This window comes from Nothobranchius furzeri, chromosome 14 (genome assembly GCF_043380555.1).
Source record: "Nothobranchius furzeri strain GRZ-AD chromosome 14, NfurGRZ-RIMD1, whole genome shotgun sequence".
Classification (NCBI taxonomy): Eukaryota; Metazoa; Chordata; class Actinopteri; order Cyprinodontiformes; family Nothobranchiidae; genus Nothobranchius; species Nothobranchius furzeri.
Window position 1 is genome coordinate 40,226,942 of NC_091754.1, and position 16,752 is coordinate 40,243,693.

General features: G+C 46.1%; 2 protein-coding genes across 3 annotated transcripts in view; both read left to right on the forward strand.

The window, feature by feature from the left end:
• The first annotated feature begins 2,758 nt into the window (after positions 1 to 2,758).
• cfdp1 (craniofacial development protein 1) lies at positions 2,759 to 5,923 on the forward strand. Its single transcript, XM_015965672.3, has 7 exons — positions 2,759 to 3,200; positions 3,443 to 3,551; positions 3,634 to 3,838; positions 3,968 to 4,077; positions 4,411 to 4,539; positions 4,733 to 4,897; positions 5,095 to 5,923. The coding sequence occupies exons 1-7, from the start codon at positions 3,134 to 3,136 to the stop codon at positions 5,183 to 5,185; spliced, it is 876 nt and encodes a 291-aa protein (XP_015821158.1). The 5' UTR covers positions 2,759 to 3,133; the 3' UTR covers positions 5,186 to 5,923.
• Positions 5,924 to 8,650: 2,727 nt separating this feature from the next.
• bcar1 (BCAR1 scaffold protein, Cas family member) overlaps positions 8,651 to 16,752 on the forward strand; it is a 47,047-nt gene continuing 38,945 nt past the window's right edge. The window contains exon 1 of one of the 2 annotated variants that reach the window (XM_015965667.3): positions 8,651 to 9,264. In XM_015965667.3, the coding sequence (XP_015821153.1) occupies positions 9,253 to 9,264 (12 nt within the window). In that variant the 5' untranslated portion in view covers positions 8,651 to 9,252. The remainder of the gene's footprint in view (positions 9,265 to 16,752) is intronic. The other variant, XM_015965670.3, reaches the window with a different exon arrangement.

Here is a 16,752-nt window from a genome sequence, read left to right on the forward strand (position 1 = left end):
ACGCTCACACTGTCACAGGCGCATGACATTCTGTCTCATTTTGTATTCTGCGCTTCAGGCTGTGTGTGTGTGTGTGTGTGTGTGTGTGTGTGTGTGTGTGTGTGTGTGTGTGTGTGTGTGTGTGTGTGTGTGTGTGTGATATCAATTTTAGCCTTGTTTATTTAGTCTTTATTTAACCAGGAAGGTCCCATTGAGATTAAAAACCTCATGTTCACGGGAGTGCTGGTCAAGAGGCTGAAAACATGACAGTTACATTAGTTTTAGCTACACAGACATGTTATTTACTAAATTACAGAAGGCAGTTACAACGCAGGGAATCTGTCTCAAGGGCTCTCAGTCTGGTTTTAAATTGTCCTTATATGTAACTACATCCTTATGAGCTGTCTTTAGTGAGCACAAAGACAACTTTGTTGTACACCTGTGCAATGAAACAATCTTTTATCTAGAATTTCTGAAAATATCAGAAATGTAAATAACAGGTTCATTCCATTAGGTATTTTATTCGTTTTTATTTACTTTTACATATAATCAGAAAATTTAAATATGATGTAAGTCATTTTACATTCCTAACAAATAAAAAACACACTTTGAAAAATCCCCCCGTGGCTTTTGGCTTGGGTCTGGGTGCCCCCTAGTGGTGAATACATGCAACTGATACAAGTCTGATCACATCAGTCCGCGTTTTATTATTGTTTATTTAATAGGGACGGATCGTGTCTTCATTTTATTAATACCAATGCAAGTAGCAGTAATAAAATCATGTTTAACATGAGGTAATGCAACAATCAGTACAATATATGAGGTCATTTTGGTGAATTTAAGCATAGCAACATCTCTCCCTTCAGGAAACCAGGAAATAGCATCTAGGATTACATAGTATGGTCTGTATTTTCTCATCGTGGATTGGGCGATCAAAGTTTAAAATGAGTGGCTGAGAAGACCTTTGGGAGTGGCCTGCAAAACGCCGTACACCTGTCCTGAGCACGCGCTAGAAGTGCCTGCAGTTCGGCGTTCAATTATTAGAATAAAACGTCGTTTTTTTTTACTGCGCTCTGAAAGACTAGTTGAAGACGGCGTGCAACATGGCGTTCAGACGGGTTTTCCGCCGCTTTTTTCGGCGTTTTAAGTATAAAGACGGCGATTAAGACGCCGTTAAATGTCCTACGTGTTAAAAAGTGGGCGATTAGTGATTCGACCGGCAGTTCCGAATGTTTCTCGTTTGTTTTCACTCATCAGCCACAGATCGCTGCTCTCGCTCACAGCAGCTGGGCTTCCTACCGTGGTGACTCACTCACATGTTCCCTCTCCTACATTAGTTGGTGACGCGGTGAATTAAAACATTAGGAATCCTAGTATTTTAATTCACCGCTTCACCTGTTTGTGAGACAACCCTCCTCTATAACCAGGTTACTTGCACGGAAGCCTGGAAAGGCCAAAATTCCTCAAACATTTTTTTCCCCATCCTGGCTGATATGAATTAATAGAATAGAATAGAGTAGATTGTATTAGTCACACAGTGGGGACATTACACAGCAGCACACACACTTACAGACACAGATTACAGTAAAACTGATTCCAGCCATGTTTGCTTTGATAACTTCATGCTAATGAACACATGAACATAATCCTCTGTTTAGTGGACGCAATTACATCATGAAGTTATCTTAACATGATATTTTTTCTTGGCAGGAAATAATAACTGGTAATATTATGAATGGCATGATATTGCTCACCCCTAGATGGAATTTTAATACATTTACATTAATTATAATTAAAAGTTCCATGTGTGGCATGTAGCTGTAATGCTTTACTGCAGATAGATAGATAGATAGATAGATAGATAGATAGATAGATAGATAGATAGATAGATAGATAGATAGATAGATAGATAGATAGATAGATGGATGGATGGATGGATGGATGGATGGATGGATGGATGGATGGATGGATGGATGGATGGATGGATGGATGGATGGATGGATGGATAGATAGATAGATAGATAGATAGATAGATAGATAGATAGATAGATAGATAGATAGATAGATAGATAGATAGATAGATAGATAGATAGATAGATAGATAGATAGATAGATAGATAGATAGATAGATAGATAGATAGATAGATAGATAGATAGATAGATAGATAGATAGATAGATAGATAGATAGACGGACGGACGGACAGACAGATGATAGGTGAAGAAGTTCAGGAGAGTTGGGTGTTAAATTTTCCTCACGAAAATATTTTTTTTAAACAAAGGTCAGTTCCCTCTGTAAAGTCAGAGGTACGGAAGAGGATTAGGGCCCCTGAAAAGAAAAAAAAAGAAAAAGATTTCTGACTTTTTCCCCAGAATTCCCTGATTAAAAGTCAGAATTCTGATTTTTTTAAAAGTAAGAATTCTCTTGCTTTTCTTGTCAGTGGCTCCAATCATCTTCCGTACGGAGTTGAATTAAATCAATTAAATGTAGAGCACAAAAGCCTCAATATTAATAATCCTCCCCCCCCCCCCCCCCCCGCACTCTAAAACAGTCGGCGAATTGTCCACTCCCGACCCCATGACCCCGTCTCACTCTTTGAAATGTTCAAAAGTTGGCAGCCCTTCTATAATTGATACCGTTTTTTCCCTACACACTGTGCGTGATGCGCGTTTGGGGAGCACAGGCGCTGGTTAGCGTGAGAGATTGGAGGTGTGGCGTGAGAGCGTGTGAAGAGGGTCAAATGCGTGTGTCTCACGCTCAGTGCGTGTCAGTTGGCAGCTTTGAACTGTTTTTTTTTTTTCTGAAAAAAATTTCAAGAGAAATTAGGAACTGTCTAAAATCTGACCTCCTTTGCCACGGACTTTGAAATGTAACGGACTGGCTTCCGGCGAGTAATAGTCACGTGCTTCCGCAAATTTCATCGTCTGCGCTACAAACATTAAAAACTACCTATTTCATGTCTGTGGTCTGTACCTGGATATTTTAGCTCTTGTGTCCTGCTTTTCGCTCCAGAGCAACCGGAACTACTAATCAGTAGCTGGTAGCTGCGTGCTGGTTTATTTGTTCCTGTTTGTTTTCGCCACATTCCCGCGTTAAGCTAAGCGCTCGGTGCTAAGCTACTTCTCTGTTCTCCACGGATACGTTCCTGCGGTTCAATGAGTTACTCCGACTACGACTCAGACGGATACGTGTCAAATGAAGATGCGGACTACATCCCTTCAGGTGAGAGCTCGTGTTGTGCTCGGGATAAAAGCTAAAGAAGTGCTTGGTAAATCGGAGACTAGCATGCTGACAGGATTATGACTGTCTTGGTAATAACAACAACAAGGAAGCAGTTTATTCACAGATTTGACTTCCAGAGTGTCCTTAGTGAGACCCAGGTATCCGTGGTCACATCAGACGAAGTGTTGTAAGCCTGTGTCTCGTGGCTTTGCTTCATTATTGCCTCCTGCGCCGTTTTCTAGATGATAACCTCAGCGAGGATGATATTAACGAATGTGAAAAAGAAGAAGCTCTGCATGAAGATGAAAGCGTACCATATCCTGACAGGAAAGGCAAGAAAAAGGGCATAAAGTAAGGGGCTCCACGTGTACGTCATCCACAGAATTTGCAGGAAGTGATGAAATAATTAAAAAAAAAACTCATAACTTCACAGAAGTAGGAGGAACAGAGCACAGAGGTTAAACGAAGAGGAGACGGTCGGAAGTGGGGCTGAAAAGGCGCGGCTAGCCCCACACGCCGGTGGTGATGAAGAAACACAGAAGAAAAAATCTGATGACCTTTGGGCCAGTTTCCTGTCTGATGTTGGAACCAGACCCAAAGACTCGGCACCTTCTGCTGAGTCTGGAACCAACAAGGAGGTAACCCGAGACAGAACAGTGTTTCCATGTGTCTGGGTAGTAAAAAGGGCTGGTGCTTCTCTGCTAAAGACAACCAGCCATGTGCCAGCATATAAAAACTCTGATCTGTTCTTTTATCTGTGTTTTTAGATGCATTCTTCAGTGTTGCAGACTCCTCCTAAGAATACAGACACAAAAGCTGCAGGACCAGAGAAAATCACCATCACTAAAGTGTTTGACTTTGCTGGAGAAGAAGTCAGGTCTGCTTTACCATCACTAACTCCAAGATAACACTTTAGAGGCTTTCAACCCCATCTTTATGTTGTTGTTTTTTTAAATGTTTAAGTGCTTTTTCATCTCAGTTCAGTATAAACCTGTGAGAGACACAAAGGGGAGTGCTTTATTCTTATTGGCTGAACAGTTTGTAGCCGGAACACTTGCCGTGTTCAGCTGCACCTGCAGTGAGCAGGGTCAGAACCGGCAGAGACACAGACAGGACCAGCACATGCACCCCCATTTCAACTAGAATGTGTATTATATTGTGTGAACACACACACATGTGGATTTTAACAGTGTTGGTGTCTCTTCTTGAGGGTGCATAAAGAGGTATCAGCAGACTCCAAGGAAGCCAGGAGTTTTCTGAAGAGCCAGAACAGTCAACAGGACGAGACCAAGAATGGCGAGAACTCGTCCCTCTGTCCCCCGTCTCTTCCTGGTCCCAGGTAAAACCCGGGTGTGTAGAAAAGTAAAAGATGTCTGACTCGGTGGTGATGAATCCCAAAATGGATGTTAGTGAAATTAGAGTGAACAGATGAGCTCGGTGGCTTTATTGGGACTTTTACTGTTGAGTAGATTTAAACAAACCTGGGCAGTACCAGTCAGGTCCAATTCTGTTCTTCTGATCTCCACTTGCAGCTGCAGCGCTAAACGTTCTGCTGGCATGTCGAGCATCCTGGGTCGTATTGGAGGAAAGAAGCAGAAAATGAGCACTTTGGAAAAATCAAAGATGGACTGGGATGCTTTTAAATATGAAGAGGGCATCACAGATGAGCTGGCGATCCACAACAGAGGCAAAGAGGGGTGAGATACTGTTCTGTCTGCTCCTGGTTAGCATCAAAAACAGTACAGCTCCCCCACCCTCCCCTGTGTGTCCTGGGTCGACCCCAGGGTCTTCTGTTGAACCACATGCCCAGATCAGCTTGTGTAATCTTATCAGGTTAGTTACTGGTTACTGTTTGTGACTAACGGTCTGTGTGTGTGTGTGTTTGGGGGGTCAGGTACGTGGAGCGGAAGAACTTCCTGGAGCGTGTTGACCATCGTCAGTTTGAGCGGGAAAAGGCAGTGAGGCTGAGCAACATGAAGCGATGACGCTGATCAAAGAAGGACTCACAAACTCACGTACAGCTGGAGGCTGCAGCGGTACGGTTGGTGTTCGTCAGAACTCCAGCTGGACCTGGGGCTTTGATCCGGAGCTCAGCGGTTCGGTGAGATGAGTTGGCACCCAGCGACTGGAATAACTCAGCACCCTCTCCTTGTGACCTGTTCCATTCAGCTGCTGTGTCTGGGTTAGGGTCACAGCCTTCGTCCCACTGTTCCACCCCGTTACCATGTTGTACGTGTGCAGTTAAACTCGTCCATGTTTGGGTTGTTTTTATTCTGTCATCATGCAGGGAAGCTTACGCTGAAGTCCCAGCAGCTGCTGGTGAGAACTTCTAAACGAGGGAGTTTCCTAAGTGTTTACGGGGTTCTAGGTTCCCTTGTGCCAGTCACACGGTTCCCTTGTGTGGATAGAGTTTAGAACGTTTTATTTAGAAAGTGTTTTGTGATATTTTCTCACCAAATCCTAACCCTAACCCTATCCCCAGCAGAGCAGCAGTTGAAACCGTCTCACATCTGTGGACACAGGAAGCGTGAGAAAGGGTCGGGCTGTGGATTTTGGTTCCCTGGTGCCTCTTTTTGCTACTTTTGGTGTTTTTAATTTAATACATGCTTAAATTACTTCATTGAATAATGATGGAGTCACAAATGTGCTGCGTCCTTCAGAATGTTCCAGATTCAGAAAAAACCTGGCCTCTTATTTGTTTCTATTAAATGATTCAAACATGCTGATAGACTCCATCCATCCATTTTTCTTCCGCTTATCTGGAGTCGAGTCGCGGGGGCCGCAGCCTACGTCGAGAGGCCCAGACTTCCCTCTCCCCAGCCACTTGGGCCAGCTCTTCCGGGGAATCCCAAGGCGTTCCCTGGTCAGGTGAGAGACATAGTCCCTCCAGCATGCCCTGGGTCTACCTTTAGGTCTCCTCCCGGTTGGACGTTCCTGGAAAACCTCACCAGGGAGGCGTCCAGGAGGCATCCTGACCAGATGCCTGAGCCATCGCAGCTGGCTCCTCTCCACCCTCCCGGATGACTGAGCTTCTCACCCTATCTCTAAGGGAGATCCCAGCCATTCTGCAGAGAAAACTCGTTTCAGCCGCTCGTATCCGTGATCTCGTTCTTCGGTCACTGCCCAAATGTGACAAGGTGGAGAAACGAGGGTCACGGGGGGGATTCGATCCCCAGACTCCTGGGTGAGAGTCACGTGCACTTACCAGTCAGCCAGAGGGATGTCCCCTTGGCCAAGTAGCCAGGGCGCATGATCAGTTGGGACACTGACAGGACGCTCACACTGCCACACAAAGCTTGTGACCACAGGTGAGGGTAGGAATGTAGATGGACCAGTAAATCGAGAGCTTTGCCTTCTCTCTTCACCACGACAGACCGGTACAACGCCTGCATCACTGCAGATGCAGCACCAATCCACCTATCCATCTCACGCTCCAGCTTTCCCTCACTCGTGAACAAGACCCAAACATACTTAAACTTCCACTTGGAGCAGGACCTCATCCCTGACCCGGAGAAGGCATTCTACCCGTTTCCGAATCAAGACTGGAAACCTAATCACTTTAAACATGACTTGGTGTGTTCCATCAACAGGTTCAATAAAGTAATGAAAGACATTGATATTTCACTTAAGGGATCTTTATACATTCTTCGTATACAAAACCATCTTTAATAAATTCGGGAGGTGGATTTGTGGGCAAGAACTTTAACGATACATTTTTAATGACGTACTTTATCAGGTCACAGTTACACGTGTTTCCAATGATGTGGTCAGACCAACTGTGTAGGTTAAAGTTCAGAGTTCACCAGTGGCTCATCTGTCCAGAGAGGCAGATGAGGAAGAGTCCATGTGATTGGTGATGGCCTAGAAGGAAGGGGAGGAGGATTCTCCATTATGTCGTTCATGGGACATCAGGACAGAGGTCATCCCAGTCTGAGCAGATGGTCTGTGGGCAGCATCATCAGGGAGAAGAGCACAGGTAAGTTTTTCTCGCTGTATAGCATGTATCATACTAACTGTAAGTGATGTAACCGCCATCAATGTGTTTGGTCCCTTTTCTACAGTTGAAAGACGACCAAATGATGTTGGAAGGACTTGTCTTTTCTCCCAACAAGAGGCATCGTTGTTGACACCATCGTTCAAAATAATGAAATCCAGCAGAGAGATTAAAGATGGAGCCAACTTTGATGGAAGAAGAAAGTTTGTATCGAGCTTTTCTAGATAAAAACTACAAGGCACTTCACAAGAAAATAAAATAAATGAAAAAAAATTAAATATATATTGTTATATAATAAAAATGGGAGAAATGGGAAACAGTTCAGAAAAATGTGAATAAAAAAGAAAATGTCATCACAGGAACATGAAAAAGAACTGACAAACACCAGCATGAAGAGAAACTAGTGAAGATTCAGCAGAAGGTGACATTAAAACCAGCCTGGACAGGTGAGTTTTCAGCTGCTTTTTAAAGGAGACCACTGAGTCCACTGATCTCAGGGGGAGAGAGGTCCAGAGTCTGGGGGCCGCAGCAGCAAATGATCTGTCACCTTTGGTCTTTAGCCTGGTGCTGCACAACCAGTAGGCTTTGATCACTGGACCTCAGGGACCTGCTGGGGGTGTAGGGACTAAGAAGATCACCAATGTAAGATGGTGCTTGTCCATGTAAGGCCCTATAGACCAGAACCAGGATCTTGAAATGAACCCTGAAGTTGACTGGCAGCCAGTGAAGCTGGAGGAGAAGCAGGGAGATGGGGGTGTGTTTGGAGGACTTGGTCAGAAGCCGAGCACAGGCATTCTGAACCACCTGTAGACGGTTCAGGGAGGTTCTGCTCAGACACGTGAAAAGAGAGTTACAGTAGTCTAAGCGTGAGGAGATGAAGGTGTGGAGAAGTCTCAAGTTCAGAATGGGACTCAGCTTAGCAATGTTCCTGAGATGGAAGAAGAAGAGCGAAAAAGAGAACTGGCATGAGAATCCAGGGTGAGAACTGGGTCAAAGGTCATGCCAAGATTCCTGACAGAGAGTTTGGTGTGAGAAGCAAGCTGACCAAGAGAGTCTCTGACTTTGGGAACCAGCTTGTTTGGGGCACAGATGAGGATCTCAGTCTTATCTTCATTCAGCTGTAGAAAGCTCCCAGCCATCCAGGTTTTGATAGAGTCTAAGCAGGTGTGTAACAGCTGCAGCTTAGACATCTCATGGGGCTTAAAGGAGATGTACAGTTGGATGTCATCTGCGTAAAGATGGTAGGAGACTCCTTTGAAGGAGCTCAGGATGTGCTGAAAAAGAAGCAGACAGAGGATAATTGGAAGGAGGAAATCATAAAAGCAGCAGGAATGAAGGAATGCAAGAGACTGTTTACTGGTTTTGCTGGGAGCACTGGTGTTTATAAAGTCCAACATCTGCTGGGAGGATGGACCTAGGATGCAGCAGTTTGGCACTGAAGGAGCTTCCAGCTCCACACCAGCTTCATGCATGGGATGGAGGACACTGTCCAACAGTGATGTTATTTTCACTAGAGTCCTCTCTCCCACCCCCAGCTGGGTCAAGGGGACATGCTAGGACAGAACTTCTTAATCAGCTTCCCGTCTCTCAGTAGCCCCAAACCACACAAAGATGGTGGATGGGAGGGGGGCTCGGGCCCTTTAAGCGGACAGGATCCAGCCTGTGGTGGGCGGACGGTAGCAGCCAGCTGTGCTCCACCCGCTCCGCTCGGCCTCCAGCCGCAGCTGCTTCATGCTCCAGCTGTTATAGCCGCGCGTCCGTGGGGGGTGAGTCCGAGGCAGAGTGACTTGAGGGAGGACCGAGAACCGTCAAGTCTGCGGGTCATACGGACGATCGCATTACCGCTGCTGCAGATCTGCGCCTCTGAGGCGCATTTTTACGCAGCAGTCCAGCTGGACTGAGACAAATCCCGACCTCTTCCTCCCGCTGGGAGCTTTCCTTTCCTACCAGGAGTCTTTTCCATGGAATCCACGAACGGCTGACGCCAGCGCAGCTGTGCATAAAACCCGCTAGAGACGCAACTGGCAGGAAAAGGCGCAATAGGACAGCTGCAGCAAAATGTCTATCCCTGTAAGTATGTCAGACGCATGTTGGTGTTCCCAGTCGTTGCTCCGGTGTTCCATGTTAATGGTTGTAACAGCCTGGGCCCGGGCCGCCCGGTTCCATAGCACTACAGTAATTAAGATGTTATCATGTGAGCCCACACATATTACTGTAACACGGTGTGTGATATGTGCTGGTGGTGACATGTTACTCTTTGTCTTTGGCCTACATGAAGCTCCAGCGGGTTTAAAGGAGCAGCCCGCCCCTTCCGGGAGGCTGTTTGCATGAAGGCCAATGTCAGCCAGGGTCTGGTGGCTTCATTCCAGCAGACCTGGCCAGTCAGCTCAGCAGAGCAGCTGATAGCACTGTGTGTGTGTGTGCAGGTGTGCGTGCGTGTGTGTGTGTTTGTGTGTGTGTGCAGGTGTGCGTGTGTGTGGAATAAGGCATTTGCTCGAGCTTGTTGAGTTATTTTCCATCAAATTCCAAAGGATCTGTTTCACAAACACTGCCTAAGGATCTCTCTCTCCCTCTCTCTCTCTCTCTCTCTCTCTCTCTCCTCTCTAACTGAACTGATGCTTCATTTTGTTGGGGACGACAAAATCCTACTGGCACTTTAATATAAAGTTATTAGACGATCTTACCTTTTGCAACATTTTTAAGCTGTTCTGGGAGGCTTTGCGGTCCAAAAGAATGATTTTAAGACCATCAGTGAATGGTGGGAACAAGGGAAGGCACAAATTAGAGTTTTCTGTCAACATTACACGCGGGGGTCTACAAACCAAATAAGAAAGACTATGGCAGATCTAGAGAAGGACATCAGGGTGCTAGACTACTACTCAACAACAGCACACCTTAGACCAAAAAAAGACAGCAGCTTGGGCATTTCCTGCAAGAGAGGGCCAAAGGCGCCTTGATCTGGGCTCGTCTCACCACAATACAGGACATGGATGCTCTGACATCCTTCTTTTTTAACCTGGAAAAGACTTCAAACCAGAAAAAACAAATGGCTGGCCTGCGTCTGTCAGATGGACAGTTATCCACAGACCCAGTGGAGATGAGGAAGCATGCAGTAGAATTCTATACCAGCCTATTTAAGGCCGCCCCATGTGATGTGAACTGTGCCAGAGAGCTGTTGCAGGGGCTTCCTTCCTTGACCACAGTAGACCAGGGAATCTTAAATGCAGACATAACCATGGAGGAACTTACAACGGCAGTCTCCCAGATGGCTGCAGGTAAATCTGCGGGGATGAACAGCTTACCCGCTGACTTCTACAAATTCTTCTGGAGCAGTATTGGACAGGACCTGATGGATGTTTTTAGAGACTCACTTCAGACAGGAGCACTTCCTGCATCGTGTAGTTGGGGCGTTCTGTCCCTGCTGCCGAAAAAAGGGGACTTAACCCAACTAAAAACCTGGGGACCAGTTTCCTTGTTGTGTTCAGACTATAAGATTTTTTCTAAGTTCCTATCTAATAGACTTCGGGGATTCATCAGAGGTCTAATCCCAGACGATCAGTCCTTCTGTATACCAGGAAAGTCATTAATGGACAATTTATTTTTAATGAGAGATGTGTTTGATGTTTGTAAAATGTATGATGTAAACGCAGGTATCATTTCTATTGATCAGGAAAAGGCGTTTGATAGGGTTGATCATGAGATCCTGTTCTCTACGCTACAGGCCTTTGGTGTTGGGGGGTCCTTCCTGGAAGGGATTAAGATGCTGTCATGTCATGTCAGCTGTATGGTGAAGGTAGCGGGGGGCCTGAGCCAACCCACCAGTTCTAAGAGGAATCAGACAGGTTGTCCCATCTCAGGACAACTGTATATTTTAGCCATTGAACAGCTGCTGTGTCGGCTGAGGAACAGGCTGAAAGGTGTACACCTACCTTTACCTGACTCCAGTCCTCCCTTAGTTGTGTCTGCTTATGCAGATGATGTGAATGTTTTCATCCATGATCAGCAGGATGTACAAGAACTCAGATCTAGTTTACGTTTACATGAGAAAGCATCCTCAGCTAAGGTTAACTGGGACAAGAGTGAGGCATGTGTAGTGGGGGGTGGGACCTTGGTGATGTCCCGCCTCTGCCAGAAGGGTTGAGGTGGGGAACGGGAGGTATTAAAACACTAGGCATGTACTTGGGTAGGGAAAGGTTTCAGAAACAGAACTGGGAGAAGGTGCTGGAGAAGGTGGAGGCGCGGTTGTCTAAATGGAAATGGCTGCTCCCTCAGCTGTCCTACAGGGGCAGGGTTCTGATAGCAAACAACCTCGTCGCCTCGTTTCTGTGGCAGAGACTGATTGTACTGGTTCCACCACCCCGTCTGCTGGAAGGTGTTCAGAAGCTGTTGGTGAAATTCTTCTGGTCTGGTCACCACTGGATCAGAGCTTCGGCTCTTTGCCTACCCGTGTCAGAGGGAGGACAAGGACTAATAGACGTGGTGTCTAGAACTGCAGCCTTCAGGTTACAGACAGCTCAGAAGCTTTGTTATGGTGACGGACTCCGCTGGCTCCCCCTGGCTCATCTCCTGCTGCAGAAGGTTGGTGGGCTTGGGCTGAACAAACACCTGTTCCTGTTGAATCGGAAGGTGTTGGATCTGACAAGGATTAGTCCGTTCTACTCATCAGTGCTGGACACCTTTAAGCTGCTGGCGGTTTCCCGAGCACCTGACACGGGACCAGGGACATGGTTGCTACAAGAACCCTTGTTTGACAATGACTTCTTCTCTCAAGCTGGCATTTTAACTTCGTCTTCGTTGAAAGTGAAGTTCACCGATGCTGGGATTGTAAAGTTTGGCCACTTACTGAAGATCCCGGCTGGAACCCTTGGTGAGCGGGTTGATGTGAGGTCCACCAGAGTGATGGAGAGAGTGGTGGAGGAGGTACGGAGGTCCTTGTCTGTGTCGCAGAGAGCCTTCGTTGAGACTTGTACTCTATCTGACCAATGGGATGATGACAGTGAGTACGTTTTTCCATCTCTGGAGGTTAAAGCAGCTGGTGAGGGATGGCAGGAGGAGAGTGGATTACTGCTGAACCTGAACTCTCCAGTGTTGGGCTCCTTCCAGTCTTGTGGGAAGAAACAGATCTATCACACTTGTGTGAAGGTTATCAATAGGCGCTCCTTGTTAGGAGTCAAGGAGTTGAGGTGGACTCAGGTGTTTGCTGCGGACCGTGCCCCTGGGGGCAGCTGGAGGACTTTGTATAAGTCTCCAGTGGAAAAAAGGGATGGCAGACCTCCAGTGGAGGATCATACATGGAGCTTTAGCTACGAACAGACACAGAGCCCACTTTGATCCAAGCACCGGGGAGGGATGTCCTTTTTGTAACCAAACAGAGACCCTAGAGCATCTAGTGGTAGCATGTTCTAGGTTATCAGGGATGTTCAGGGTTTTAGAACGGTGGGTTAGTGCACTGGGGGAGGCTTTTACCCTTCCGTTATTTGTTTTCGGGCCCAAGTACAGTGTCAGAAAAAACGGACAAAATTGTTAATTAACTTTTTATTTGCATGTGCAAAACTAGCCATCTGGAAAACCAGGAAAAACCAGATGCTGGGACAGAGCTGGACTGATGCTGAGCGGAGCCTGAAGGGCCTGGTGGAAGCTCGCTTGAAGATCGAACACGCTTTTTATGAACTTACTGGGAACCTGGACTCCTTTAGAGCGGTGTGGGGGATCGGGCAGGTGCTCTGTCTGCTGGATGGACAGGGCTCCCTAAAGATCAACTTCTAAACTGGGTTTCTCAGTTTTCCTGGTTTTATTAGTGGAAAACAAGTTTCAGTCATTAACACTGATTGTTGATCTGTAAAGAAATTTAAATAATTTAAAAGTCAAAGTCTCTCTCTCCTCTCTCTCTCTCTCTCTCTCTCTCTCTCTCTCTCTCTCTCTCTGTCTGTCTCTCTTTGTCTGTCTGTCTGTCTGTCTCTCTCTCTCTGTCTGTCTGTCTCTATGTCTCTCTCTCTCTGGTCCCCCCCCCCCCCCCCCCCCCCCAGTTCAAGCCATAACTAACACTCACATATTCAGCAACAGAACACCACTGTCAGGTTGGGCTTAAGGTTGTTGACCTAAGACGTGATGAACCAGTCACAACACGAGATAAATCAAATAACATTTACTAAAGGACAACTTATGGAGTGCCACCGACTTGGGGCGAGGAATGCTGAGGCTCTGGCTCCAGAAGAGTGACTCGCTGGGCTGAGGAAATATGTTGCTAAGGCTTACAGTTCTGTAGATGGTCTTGAGCTCGAGAGGGGAAGAGGTCCAGTCCAAGGCAGTGGTTGTAGGTAGAGCTTGTGCAGGAAGGGGCACTCGAGGCTGGTTCTAGATTTCCAGACAGGATGAGTGGTGGAACGCTGGAAGGTCTGGTTGCAGGGTTTGAGTGTGGATCAGGGAGGTTATCGTTGATCTGTTGGTGATGGTTGGAATACCTGGAGAGTAAAGAGAGGTTAGGGAAGTCGAACGATTCTTAGGTCATTTCAAAAAGGTGGCAGGTGACTCTCAGCTTGGTGGCACCAAAAGCGAGTTATCATCCGGTGACCTGTGTATTGTTATTAAGACTCTGGTTCCTCAAATAGCCAGACCCGGTGATTGGCAAACTGGCAGCTGGGCCCGCTCTCCCACCTGCAATCAAGCACTCCCAAGCCGTTTTTACAAAACAATGCCATTATTTGCTGCAACGCCGTGGCGGCATCAGGGAGCTTTATGTTGTTTATAAGTGGTCAGTGGCCATAACTGTGGCGGTACAGTTGTGCAATCATGTCCTTTTTACTAGCATTATGCAATGGTGGTATAAAGGGGGTATGGGGCGATCTCTGCGCTGCCGCGGACTTCCGTTTATCTTGGACATAACTTGATTTTTTTTTATTACGATTGAAGTCGTGCTCGTTAAGTCTTTTAACAAGCAGCTCCTAAAGGTGTCTGATCACCACTCCCTGTGCAGTCTCTGGTGATCTTAGTTCCAGCTCTAATGGAAAGAAGCTCCTGGAGAGCTGCATTGCTTCAGTTTAACATCTCAGCTGGTTCTGTTTACAGAAGGGGAATTCACGGCTCGTATTTACTTTCATTTTCTATTTATTTTCCAGCCGGAGCTGGGCAATAACTCCCCATGTGATCGGGACACCTCCCTCTGACACCTCAATCACCGTTTATAAGACAGACAATTACAGCAATATTACTACCAAGCAAGGCAGAACGAATGCCGCAACATTAGTGCAACGCTATGCTGGCATGGCGCGTTCATAAGACACGCTGTTGCGGTAATATTATGCAGATTTTCCGGCAGTGTGTGTCTTTTAAAAAGGGCTGTAGAGGTTAGGTGGTAACCACTCACCTCAGACTGTGACAACTACTGGTGTTTGAGGTTCTTCACTCAATAATAGCAGAAGAGAAACAGCCGGCTGCTACCATTTCAACTTCACGACAAACTACCAGAGTCCCAAAAAGAAAAATACTATTTGAAGTCACGGAGAACTAAAGACGTTTGGACCTGGTGTTTAGTGCTCTCTTGGTCCTCTGGCAATGTGGGTTTCCGGATCCAGGAGAAGCATCTCAGTGAAAATATCCGAGGGGAGGGGCGAGCGTTCTGTGACTGCATTCAACACCTAGCTTGTTTGCAGATTCACCATAACAGCTTTAGAGTTGGAATATGGAATATTTTATATAAAAAATACTCCATGGGGCATTCAGAGATGTTCAGAATAAAAGTATAGTATAGTTTCTCACCTGTAGACGGTTCAGGGAGGTTTTGCTCATTTACTCTGAACATGGTGCTAGAACGTGTCAGCAGTGAACCAACATAAATGATAAATGACCCGCACTTGTATAGCGCCTCTCAGAGTAAGGACTCCAAAGCGCTTAACACTACAGTGTATCATTCATCCATTCACACACACATTCACACACTGATGGTGATGAGCTATGATGTAGCCACAGCTTCCCTGGGGCGCACTGACAGAGGCGAGGCTGCCGAGCACAGGCGCCACCGGTCCCTCTGACTACAAATGTCTTGCCCAAAGACACAACAGCAGAATTCTCTATCCGGGGCCAGGATCGAATCTGCAACCTTCTGATTACTGGACAACCCGCTCAACCTGTTGAGCTACTGCTGCCCCATCCCAGCAGCTGAAAAATTAGTCCTGTTGTTGCAAAACCACCTCTGACCACCAGAGTTAACCAGATGGTCTATGTTCGATAGTCAACCATTAAGCAGGGCTGCCAACTCTCAGCATTGACCCTCTTCACACGCTCTCATGCCACACCGCCAATATCTCACGCGGAACCAGCGTGAGCTGCGGCTGCGCACGCCGCCAAAATGACATGCTTTTATTTAGAAATGCAGCCGTGTCGCCAGCCGATTTAGACGCAGCTTCAGTCCTGAATGTTTTTTGTCTTGTTTTTACTCATCAGCCACAGATCGCTCGCTACTCTCTCCTCAAGAACAGAAAACTTGTATCAAAGGTCATTTCCCTCTGTAAAGTCAGATCAATGTGTAGAAATAAATGAATAAAACGAAGAGCACAAAAAGTCTCATTGAATACTTTAGAAGATGAGTCCTGGTACATAAATAGTAAATATCTTAAACAGTTTCATGTTAAGGTTCTTTTTCAATTCAAGTTTATTTATAAAGCACCAAATCACGACAAGAGTCGTCTCAAGGCACTTCACATAATAAACATTCCAATACAGGTCAGTTCATTAAGCCAATCAGAAAAAAAAATTTCCTATAGAAGGAACCCAGCAAATTTACAGCAATCCTCATTCTAAGCAAGCATGCAGCGACAGTGGAGAGGAACACTCCCTTTTAACAGGAAGAAACCTCCAGAGGATCCTGGCTCAGTATAAGCAGCCATCCTCCACGACTCACTGGGGATCGAGAAGACAGAGCAGACACACACACACACGCACACGCACACCAAGTAGTGTGTCTATGGTTACATTTCTTAGTAAATATTCTATTTGGTGAGAGATTAACTTTATTGTATTTATCCTAGTGGATCTATAATTAAACGGGTAAACTAGTAGTAGCACATCCAACGTCAAAGAGAGTAAAATGTTATTATCAGGAGAGGGAGAATGTTCAAGTGGTTAGCAGCAGTGTGCTAGATGATGGCTCTTTCCATGAGGCCACCACAGCTCAGCAGAACATCATTGTAGCTTCTTCTGGGGAGAAAAACACTTAGAGAAAAAATAAAGTTAACAGCTGAAATAGCAGGAAATAATACAGTTAAAGAGCAAATTGTAGAAGAAAGTAGTAGAGTGTGAAAAGTGGTCAGTGTATCCTCCAGCAGTCTAAGCCTATAGCAGCATAACTACAGAGATAACTCTGGATAACCTAGCCTTTTAGATGGAGGCATGTTGGAGTCAGGGCAAGAGAGAGCCGTCTTTACCGCCTGTACACTCCACCTCCCTCTACTCCCCCACTTGTCCAGATCTAGGCTAACATCAGATTGTAACCATAGGCCCTATCAAATAAAAATGTTTTAAGCCTATTCTTAAAAGTAGACAAAGTGTCTGCCTCACGGACTA

Coding starts and splice junctions, on each gene's coding strand:
- cfdp1 (XM_015965672.3), top strand. CDS start 3,134: ATGAGTTACTCCGACTACGACTCAGACGGATACGTGTCAAATGAAGAT. Junction 3,839..3,967: donor AGTCTGGAACCAACAAGGAG/GTAACCCGAGAC, acceptor CTGTGTTTTTAG/ATGCATTCTTCAGTGTTGCA. Junction 4,540..4,732: donor CCGTCTCTTCCTGGTCCCAG/GTAAAACCCGGG, acceptor CTCCACTTGCAG/CTGCAGCGCTAAACGTTCTG.